Raw genomic sequence first — 10,358 nt, forward strand, 5'->3', positions numbered from 1 at the left:
ATTGATTGTATTGCCAGTTTACAATTATTAACAAACTTCATAACGAATGTGTTCTAAATAGGAAAAAAGTGAATGGCCAAAACTGGCTTACATACAAAAAAGAGAAAAAAAAAAAAGACATTAATGCTAAAACAAGGAGAACGTTAACGTCAAAGCGCACAACATTCTAGCAAAGAGTCCAAGAATCTTGAATAGTGATGATAGACAAGTTTGGGGCTCATATGTCAACGTTGAAGATGTGGTTTCTAACATTCTTAGAATCGATTAAGAATCACACATCACTTCTCAGTTAAGCTATATATATATATATATACATATGACTTATACAAAGTTGTATGTATGTATATTATTTGCACACATATAATATGAATAGTGCTAGTGCTCGTTAGTTTTTTTCGTTGAAATGACTTATTTCTAAATTAAGTGCTTGAGAATGTATTACAAACTGAATTACATTTTTAAGTGTTTAATTTAAAAAACAAAACATTTTAGAAAACAATCGAAGTATTTGGTAACCACTTGAAATGGTTTTTGATGTGCATTTTACCGATTTTTATCAGAAATATTTAAATAAAAATGATTTTTTTTCAAAAAACATTTTTTAATCTTAAATCAATCGAGCGAACCTTGGATTTTTTTACAATAAAGTATTTGAATTAATTTGCTTCGGTTGAAAATAAATAATAAAAAATGTCGAAGCGTCATTTTGTATATTATTCTACTCATTGGTAATATTTACTAAATTTAATCGATGAAATCATAAGAGTATGTAAGTTATTGATTTTAGCTCGACGGTAATTGATATGGAATTTTAAAAAAGAATATAATAAAGATGTTTGTAGAGCTCGTTAAAGTAAAATCTAGTGATATAAGACCGTCAACTACGTTATTCTAGAAAAACACTTATGGATGTTACAGACTATCCTTATCTTTATCTCAACAAATTATCTTTTTTGATACGATTGAAAATGAAAATGAAATGCATAAAGATGTGAATATGTATCGGAATACAATCAAGCACGGTTGCTATCTTAGTCAACTAGACAACCAAAGTCAACTCATGAAATCCTTTCTTTCTCATAGATTAAGAGGGAGAAAGAGAGACATGCCCTCACGTTGTTGAATTTGTGACAAAGCAACAACATAAACACAAATTCAAAATTTGGTAATTTGAATCAAAAACCTGTGATTCAAAACAAACATGTTGAGCACATCTCCCACTTTCTTGCAAATGGCATCCATTAAGGGGATCAAAAGAAATAATGTAAACCATATATTTATCAAACTTGTGAAGAAGAAGAAGAAGAAGAAGAAGAAGAAGAAGAAGGTAAGTAAAAATGGGAATTACAAGAAACTGGTTTAGAAGAGCAAGAAGGAAACTGATCAGTAGAAATGGCAACAACAGAGACGTTGTTTTTCTGCAAACAAATGCGAGTCCAATTCATGATGAAGAACAAACCAATCTTACATTAACTCAACAACAAGATGAAGATGAAGAAGAAGAAGATGAAGAAGAAGAAGAAGAGGAGGAGGAAATTGATTATGAATCGATGACACCCAGATTTCAAGACAAAGTGTTGTCTATAGAGGAAGTGGCAGCCATCAAAATCCAAGCTTGTTTCAGAGGCCATCTTGTAATTATATCTTACCATGTTTTCTTTTTCTTTTTCTTTTTTTTTTTTTGAAAAAGATTTTTTCTTTTCACTCTCTAAATCCCCATATATTTTACATTTGAAGGATGGTATTTTAATTTTGAAATAGTACTTCTTAATCATTTTCATGATATTGAAAAATGAATCTTGATTATCTATCAAGGATAATTTTGAAAAATATATATATATATATATATATATATATATATATATATATATATATATTTTTATTTACTCAATCCAAAACCGATCATGTTTATTTTGACTAGTATTACCTTTTAAATTTAGGTAGATAACGAAAATATGTAAAAGAAAGAGAAAAAAAAACAATATGGTGAGTAATAAATTCATGTCTTTTACAAGATAACTAGAAGATTAAAAAAGTGTTCATTAACAAATTGAAGGGAAAAATAAAAAGAATATTGAATTTTTTATTAGTACTTTTTCTATACCTATTTTATAATTGAGAGACATTTAATCATTTGGTATATCACCTAACACTCATGCTTGTTGTTCAGGCAAGACGAGCATTTCAAGCCTTAAGAAGCTTGGTGAAGCTGCAGGCACTAGCTCGAGGGGTGTGCGCGAGGAGGCAGGCACGAATAGCTCTTCAATTCATGCATGCATTGGTTCGGTTACAGGTTCGTGTTCGTGCTCGTCAGCTTCTAAACAGATACAGTGAAGAGTCTGATAGCTGAAGAGAAAGGTATCATATAATACTAGCAGATGCTTCTACAAGAAATATAATAATCCTATCCATCTGTTTGCCAATTCTTTTGTTTTTATTGCCCTTGATTGTTGTCTGGTGATATTTGGATTTCTCTTTCTCCTTCATCTTTATTTCTCAAGTGCTATGCAGTTGCAGCTAGCTTTTGAAAGAATTTTTGCTACAATACGATTCTCTTGAGATGAACAAGTAGAATCCAAGTGCTAAGTTCTTTTTCTTTAATGATTGAATATCCATTGTCGTCTATTCTTATAAATAATATGGACACAACTTGATCGATGTAACATTAACTACAAAATCTAATTGATTCAAGATTTAATTCGGTTGCTATTACCAGTGAAAGACAAAAGAAAGAAGATAAAAGAGATTGAGAGAATGAATTGATAAGAATGGTTTTAGGACTATTACAAGAATGATACTAGGGTGTTATTATAGTATATTAAAGGATAGTAATTAGTCATCAAAGAAAAGACGAGGGAGATGAAGAAAGACAATACTGTGGTGTGACCTAGGGCTTGAGAGAATCTCAATACGAGAGGGTCAAAGTACCTGAAATTACTTGATTTAACTTGTAGTTTGGTTACCATTCATATCTCAATATGTATTTGGTTCTATCGATCAAACTTATAATATCGAAGAAAGAAGATGAATTCTACATTCAGTTGTATCAGTTTTAAGTAACATATTATACAGCATGCTAAGGGTTAGGCCAAGAACATTGAAGGGTTCTTCCAATATAGCTGTTAGGTAAAAGAAGGAAAGATGAACACAAAAGAAGTGACGAAAAAGAAGGTCCAGACATTTTCCTTCTTTTTGTGGGAGGGTTTTATTGATTACCAGCACCATTGCAACTCTGGCTAAGCTCCTCCTGTGCATTCAGTGGATCCTCTTCTTGAAGGCCGAGAATAATGCACCGGATAACTTATCCTTCTTGCGTCGATTTTCCCCGTTGTTGTCGACCTGCTTCAATTGAATCTCACTGAGAAAACGTATCATAATTCAGCAAGTCAGACATTGCTAATGAAGTCTGCCTACCTGCTCAGATATCTGCTTGAGGATCTCCAAAATTTCAGAGAAGTTTGGCCGTTCGGTTGGATCGTGCCTCCAGCATCTTTCAAGCAGTTCAGCAAGAACAGGATGGACATTCTTTGGTATCGTAGGCCGCAGTCTCTGCCAAACCAAGATGGACAATAAATTTAAGCATTTTAGTTGCAGTAAAGGTAATGTCGACAAGAAATCGATCTCGGTACCTTCTGGACCACGCCAACTGCCGCTTGTAGTGGGGTCATGGATGAGTAGGGAATCTAGTAATACGTCAAAATAGCAAAAGGGTTAATAATATGTAGATTAAAATGGACAGGACATAAAAACATCCATACAGTGAATACTGAATACTCAAATCAAAGCAGCTGCTTACTTCTCCTGTTAAAAGCTCCCATAAGGCTACTCCAAAACTGAAAACGTCAGCCTTATGATCATATGGTTTATGTTCAATAACCTTCACATCAAAAATAAAAATATATCGTAAGGAAAAATATGTCACATCCTTTAGAATCTAGAGCGAACAGATATTGGCAGACTAGTTGGTAAAATACTACTGACCAAACTGCATTTAAGTATTGTGTAGTAAACAAGTAATTAATTGAAAAAGGTTCTGCTGTTATGAATTCAAGGAAGACAAATCGGTGGTAAAATATTGGTGTGAGCGTAAGAATAAAAGAACATTTAATGTCATCAAGGTTAGATATACCCTTTCTAACTACTCTGCTCCATCTAAAGCCGTGCTATCAATTGAACCGTGCAGTCCTTCGGTGTCTTAAATTCATCACTGCTATCACTCTTGAAAATGTTGGTAAGATAGAGATGCAAATTCTAGGTTATAATTTAATTGATCAATTACCTCACAAGAATAATAGACATATCAAAGTCTTAAAGAAGAATGATCGGGCTTGGTTGAACCAAATTGCTTACAGCAATCTTACACAAGCATATGACATATACGATACTCAATCTTTCTTTTTTATACTAAATTTTAATCGTTAATTTGTTCATGTGTATCCAGAAGGGTATATTTTATTTGGAATGATCAAGAAGGTATTTAAGGTATGAGAAATTAAAGAAAAACACATACTTCAGGAGCCATCCACCGGTATGTTCCAGTTTCAGCAGTCATCACTCCAGATTGAGTTTGAACTCTGGCAACTCCAAAATCAGCAACCTTGACAACCTGAATTGAAGGATAAATGGTTATAGATCAAGAAATATTTCTCATTTTTGCAGTTTTAAAATTTCCTCTCACCATGTTGTCATCCATCAGAAGATTTGCAGTCTTGAGGTCTCGATGGATTATATTATTTTGATGCAAATAGTTCATCCCTCTTGAAATATCGATGGCCACTTTAAGTAAAGATGGAAGGTTAAATACACCTCTTTGCTTATGAAGGAAGTCATATACACTTCCTCTCGACATAAACTCTGTAAAAGATAAAACATGAGCAATAATCAATTGGATGAGAAACAAAATAAATACTATATCATGAAAATCTGTGAGTGAAAGGAATTTTCGGAAAAAACACACAACACAAAACATATTTGAAAGGAACATATCGCAATATACAATTACAAAGGTATTGATTTAGATAATGCCACATTGCAACTCTATAGAGGACTTTTTATAAAGGTAAAAGACAAAATTTCTAGAAGTGACAGGTTACAACCTTATATATGAAGCCATTTATTTATCAATTATCACAGCTTACCTGTTACAATACAGAGGTTTGGAGGTTTAGTACAAGCACCAATGAATTGAACAACATTTTTGTGCCGAACTTTCCTGCAAAAATAGGTACCAGACTTTAGTATAGTAGTAACAGACTTCATCCTGCATTACTTGTCCCAAGTAGTCGTATTTTGCGTAAAAAAGGAACACTTGGAATCTATTAATATAAATTGTTTTGAGTGCTTTTATGGGTTTTTTTTTTCCTGAAGCCGTCCATCTTCAAGATCAATATGGGAATTTTTAGCAAAATTATATGGAGAGTACTGAGGGAATACCAGTTGAAATTAAGTTAAAAATGAGTTTCTCAAAACATATTTGAAGATGCCACTCTAACTTTGAAAGACCTAAAAGTTTTAGCTTTTCATCAGGCTTGCATTTCAGACACATCCCATAATGTTCCTTCCTTTCAACAATCCTTTAAGACAATAAGAGTATGATTATCCTCCATCGTACAATCCTTTTTTGAATTGGTATGTTGTTTTGTCTATTATCAAATATGCATCTGGACCCTGGGGCATGCCAGTATTTTACCCGACCACAATGAGAAATTAGAATTTTAAGACCAGAAGCACCTCTTCCCTGTAGAATCACTGTTTTGAAGACTAAAGACTAGAAAGTAACAGATGATCTTAAATTCAATCAAAAGTTGTAAGGAGTTAAATATCTAAGCCCAACCTTTTCTGTTTGCTACATTTTTAGCCTAAAACCCATTTTATTCTACGTTGTCCTTTAAAGGCATACCATATGTTCTTCTAAAGCTCAATGGTGTTAATAACAATATAAACAAACCTCATTATATAAACTTCTTGAGAGAATTCTTTGAGCATCTCTTCATTAATACGCTCAGGCCTCAGTACTTTAATAGCTACTTCCTGACTACAATATGTGCCCCGATACCTTGAGAGAGGGAGGGAAGATTAGGATGAGGATATGTTAACAAGTTTTTTTATTAGCTAACAATCATATGTCATAATTAGATAAAACTTACAGGTCCCCAAATGACCCAGATCCAACTTTATTCTCAAATTTTAGTTGTCTGATGTCTATTTCCCAGACATCAGTACCATCAGTAGGTATTCCAACACAACTAGGAAAAGATTCAACTCTATTCTGGTTATCCTTACCCAAAGCAGGACTGGGCTGCTTTTCGGACCAACACTGCTCCTGCACCCCATTTCAGGTACGTTAAAAAATTAAAGAAAAAAACTCTTAAGTTTGTATCAGTAAAAATTTGTGAACTAAGAAGATACCTTAAAATTTAAAATTTCTTTTTCTAATACCCTTTTCAGCTCCTCAGTTTCCTAGATTTTCCAATATTCAAGTAGTAAAATATGAAGACGAACAATATAACATATGAATGAAACAAAATAGTAAAAGATGTTAGAATGAATTGCTCTTGTGAACTTCCAAATATTGATCAGAAAGTCAATGGCGAAGTTACCTCATAAGGCCAACCATCGATAACAAAAACATCCAGAGAGAAACCATCAACAGAGGAGAAAGCATGAGCTTCTTGTATGTTAAGTCCAACATCAGCAAGTAAGGAAGTCAACTGACCAGAACCAAGACTTTGAATCATTCAGTGAGGGGTGGAATTAAAGGGAAAAATAACCCTAGCAACTTATATATCTCGTTCAAACTGAGTTTTTGTCATAGATACTTATAGCTTATCGTGAATGCCTTGGACACAATGAGACCAATTTTTTTAAGGACGTGACTGATATTTGAGGAATGGTTATGTAATATTATTAGATGCAGAAAGTCTTAATAAACAGTAAGTACAGGCCCATCAAATTACTTTGTCCAAATTGCCCAAATTGTAATTGCAGAGTGAGTTTATATTCTAACTCGACTTTTTCACATGCTCATGCAACAGCAAATTCGTTGACAGGTAGAAAGTCTTGGTCATGTTCTAACAAAATGGTAGCAGCATAGAGAAAATGTGATCGTTTTCATGTAGGTGAATGGATTGCAATTCTATTTAACAAACATCATACGCTACAGCTCTGAGTTATTAAATAGGTAAAATACCTGACTAAGGAGTTTAGGCTTGTCACTTGTTGCAAATGTGATCTCATGCATTGGCCTGTAGATTGTCAATGGCAGAATGAAACAGTAACAAAAACATCAGTGTCAAAAGCAGATAAACATTTACACAATAAAAAATTAAAAAAATGAATAAAAAATTGTTTTTGTTGTGGATTGCATTCACTTTATACTCAGTTATATATCTCACTGTCACTTGAAGAATATATCGAATTAGATACATAATAAATTGAAAATAGTAACAAACTAAGCAGCAAAAGGTTCAATCAGAGCGTGAAGAAACTGGCCAAGAAAAAGGGTCTTGCATTATCGAGAATGTATTGGTGCATTTGAAACGTGAAAATGTCTCTCCTCTCTTGAATGTTCTAGAGAGACATGGGGTTGAAAATGAATAAATAGATTGCAGTTCATACTTTTTTACTATTTTAATGACCCGCTCTGTTGTATAGTAAAATAATCTTTTCCTCACCGAGAAAAGCTGGGTGTCGCATTTGGGGCAGTGTCCCTATCTTCAACACCGTACTTGCTGCCCTGAAGTGTAAGGGCTTCAAGATTAGGTGAAGAGCCAAAGGTTGGAGGTGGATGGTTCCTAAAAAGAGAGAAAGGGAATCAGTAAGAACAAAATCAAAAATTAAAATCAGAACACACACACACATTTTATCACCAGGATCAAAGCATTGCTCCCATATATCGGGGAGCACCCATGCCTGCCCAAAGGCCTGGACCTAAGAGACATCAAGGGTTCTTGTGTTAAGCTCTCCAAAGGTTCGAACTTGGGACCTCTAGGTCCTAGAGGACCTCTAACCCTCTAGGACCTAGAGATCCGAAGCCCTTGCCAACGGGGCCACCCCTTAGGAGCCTAGAATCAGAACATAATTGTAAAAACACTTGTACAGAAGAACATTATTGAGCCTCACCCCTGTCTGTTAGAATAGTTCAAAGAACTCTGAGCATCTTCCATCATTGAAGCATCCAAACAAGAAGAATTGATAAAATTTTCATTAGCAGAAGGATAAACCTGCACGACAAAAGTTAAATTAATTAATCAGAAAAAAATTAAATCTAGATAAATATCTATGCTATATAAAATCTAACATCAAGATCCTTTAAAATCAATTCTCAAATATACTATGTTAAGAAGTTTAAGCTAATTTCATTAAGTAACCATGAGCGTACAAAACTAGAACAATTAGAGAACAAATTCTTCTAAAAACGGATAGATTCTAGTGATACATAGTCATGACTATCTACTCTCTCAATATCTCTTTCAATAATAATAATAATAACAATAAGAGGAACTGGCAGTTGAACTGATACAATTAGCATAATGATTCAAGCAATTGATTGAACTTGTAAGTTTTACCTGCACAGAACGAATTTCAAATACAGGTCGGTTAGACGGATCCACAGCCAATTGAAGTAATCTCTTATGGGTAAGGACATCTTCTGCCCTGTCGACATTCACATCCAATGCGTATCTATACAGCAATAATCAGGAACTTAACAAAAACGGAAGGAGTGCTCTGGAAATCCAATAAAAACGTGATTATAAATACTGGAAAACAAACAAAAATAACATTTCATTTGTAATCCAAACTATATACAGAAGAATTGATACGCTCAACAACCTGCAACCACACAAATCCTCATTGTACAATGCTGAATACATCCAACTCTCCCACTTGATAAAGCATAGAAAAATAACATAATTAAACAAAAGGCTAAATATACCCAAAAAAATGATCTCTAATCTCCTAAATAATTCGGAATTCGCCCATTATCGTTTAAAATATTTAATCTACTCCTAATGTATTAAAATTTCCCAACTAGGTTCTTCAATGAACATATTGTCAAAAAATGTTTACAAAAAAGTTCTAAAATATCATTAAATTATGGTACACTAGTCATTCGAATACTCAACCCAGTGAAACTCAACCTACTTATTAAGGACAGTCCTTCCAAATGGCATGCCCCAAATCTCTGAAAATGATAATAAGACAACAACACAAGTGTTTAGCAGTGATTTTAAAATGGTTAAAATGACTTACTTTTGCCATGTTTCCAAAACAAGTCTTTAATCCCTCAGAATTAATATAATATTTAATCTTATAGTTTTAAATGTCATTTTCATATCATAAAAATTGGTTTTGATTTTGAAAACGACCAAAGTGATTATGAAATCACTCCAAACATGCCCTTAAGGCATACAAGTTAAAAAAAAATATATATTTGTTCCAAGGAGGAGACAGAGAATTAGTGAAGATATTAGAGATCATTAACCATACAGCACAATGAGGTAGAAGGGAAATTAGCATACAATCGACAAGAGAAGAACTAGGGCAAGGGAGATACCGAGCAGGGAGGCGATTGAAATGAAGCCAAAGCTGATCATCAAACCCAGGTAGATTAGCTTCATGGAAATTGGATTGCTGGATTCGTCGGAGAACTTCGTTGTAAACTTCAAGCTTCTGGCGATGATGCCTCGGGTTGACATGGGAAGAGGAGAAGTCGGTGGCTCTGCTACCGCAGCTCTCAACATCATCTTCAATCGGCATTGATAAGAATAGTTAAGAAGAGGAAGAAGAAGAAGAAGCGATGAATGGAATCAGAGAAAAAGCTTAGGTGTGGAAAATCAAAAGGGGGAAAAGAGAAGGTAACGAGGAATGATTGAAGAATCCCACATGGGAATTGGAAATTTGGAATTGGGATCAACTCGAGAGTGAAGAAGAAGAAGTGGGCGAGAGAGTGGAAGGAGAGAGAAAGTAAAAGGAAAAATTTTTCAGGCACTTTTTGGAGGTCTTTGGGTTTCAGTGAAGGAAGAAGTGGAGAAATGGGAATTGTCGCGGAGAGCACACAACCAAAAAACAAAAAATGAAACTATTTAAATAAAATAAGTTTATTTAGATAAATTTCATTATATATTTTTTAAAATATCCTAAAATAAAAATTTTGCATTATTTTATTATTAAAAAAAAAACATGTTATATTATCCTTTTTCTTTTTAAATGATAAAATTGTTAAACAACATTACAAATATTAAATGAATGAATTACATACAAAATATAAATGGGCATAGGATGATATTTTTGTTTGGTGAGGTTGGGGGGGATATTCTTTCATTCAATCAATCACTATTTGTAAAAATAAAGATTTC

General features: G+C 33.5%; 2 protein-coding genes across 5 annotated transcripts; one reads left to right on the forward strand and one right to left on the reverse strand.

Moving 5' to 3' along the window:
• Positions 1-809: 809 nt before the first annotated feature.
• Positions 810-2,658, forward strand: LOC127149940 (protein IQ-DOMAIN 3-like). The gene is made up of 2 exons (XM_051086370.1): positions 810-1,634; positions 2,171-2,658. The coding sequence occupies exons 1-2, from the start codon at positions 1,338-1,340 to the stop codon at positions 2,348-2,350; spliced, it is 477 nt and encodes a 158-aa protein (XP_050942327.1). The 5' UTR covers positions 810-1,337; the 3' UTR covers positions 2,351-2,658.
• A 353-nt stretch (positions 2,659-3,011) lies between these two features.
• LOC103490662 (serine/threonine-protein kinase STY8-like) lies at positions 3,012-10,064 on the reverse strand. 4 transcript variants are annotated; one of them, XM_051086367.1, is made up of 16 exons: positions 9,557-10,064; positions 8,568-8,682; positions 8,122-8,222; positions 7,674-7,793; positions 7,190-7,244; positions 6,600-6,710; positions 6,409-6,459; positions 6,147-6,316; positions 5,948-6,055; positions 5,139-5,212; positions 4,679-4,854; positions 4,511-4,606; positions 3,797-3,877; positions 3,630-3,683; positions 3,415-3,549; positions 3,012-3,339 (listed from the first exon to the last, which is right to left on the reverse strand). In XM_051086367.1, the coding sequence occupies exons 1-16, from the start codon at positions 9,757-9,759 to the stop codon at positions 3,256-3,258; spliced, it is 1,734 nt and encodes a 577-aa protein (XP_050942324.1). In that variant the 5' UTR covers positions 9,760-10,064; the 3' UTR covers positions 3,012-3,255. The 4 variants fall into 4 exon arrangements, 3 of the variants coding, with proteins under 3 accessions (XP_050942324.1, XP_008448503.2, XP_050942325.1); XM_008450281.3 differs by having other exon boundaries at positions 6,147-6,322; XM_051086368.1 differs by lacking the exon at positions 6,409-6,459 and having other exon boundaries at positions 6,147-6,322.
• Positions 10,065-10,358: the final 294 nt, after the last annotated feature.

The sequence above is a fragment of the Cucumis melo genome, chromosome 6 (genome assembly GCF_025177605.1).
Source record: "Cucumis melo cultivar AY chromosome 6, USDA_Cmelo_AY_1.0, whole genome shotgun sequence".
NCBI classification, from domain to species: Eukaryota; Viridiplantae; Streptophyta; class Magnoliopsida; order Cucurbitales; family Cucurbitaceae; genus Cucumis; species Cucumis melo.

Excerpts from the sequence above, each read along its gene's own strand:
- LOC127149940 (XM_051086370.1), top strand. The coding sequence starts at position 1,338 with ATGGGAATTACAAGAAACTGGTTTAGAAGAGCAAGAAGGAAACTGATC. Across the intron at positions 1,635-2,170 it reads CTTGTTTCAGAGGCCATCTT|GCAAGACGAGCATTTCAAGC; the intron begins GTAATTATATCT and ends CTTGTTGTTCAG.
- LOC103490662 (XM_008450281.3), bottom strand. The coding sequence starts at position 9,759 with ATGCCGATTGAAGATGATGTTGAGAGCTGCGGTAGCAGAGCCACCGAC. Across the intron at positions 7,794-8,121 it reads AACTATTCTAACAGACAGGG|GAACCATCCACCTCCAACCT; the intron begins GTGAGGCTCAAT and ends CTCTCTTTTTAG. Across the intron at positions 3,684-3,796 it reads GGGAGCTTTTAACAGGAGAA|ATTCCCTACTCATCCATGAC; the intron begins GTAAGCAGCTGC and ends ACGTATTACTAG.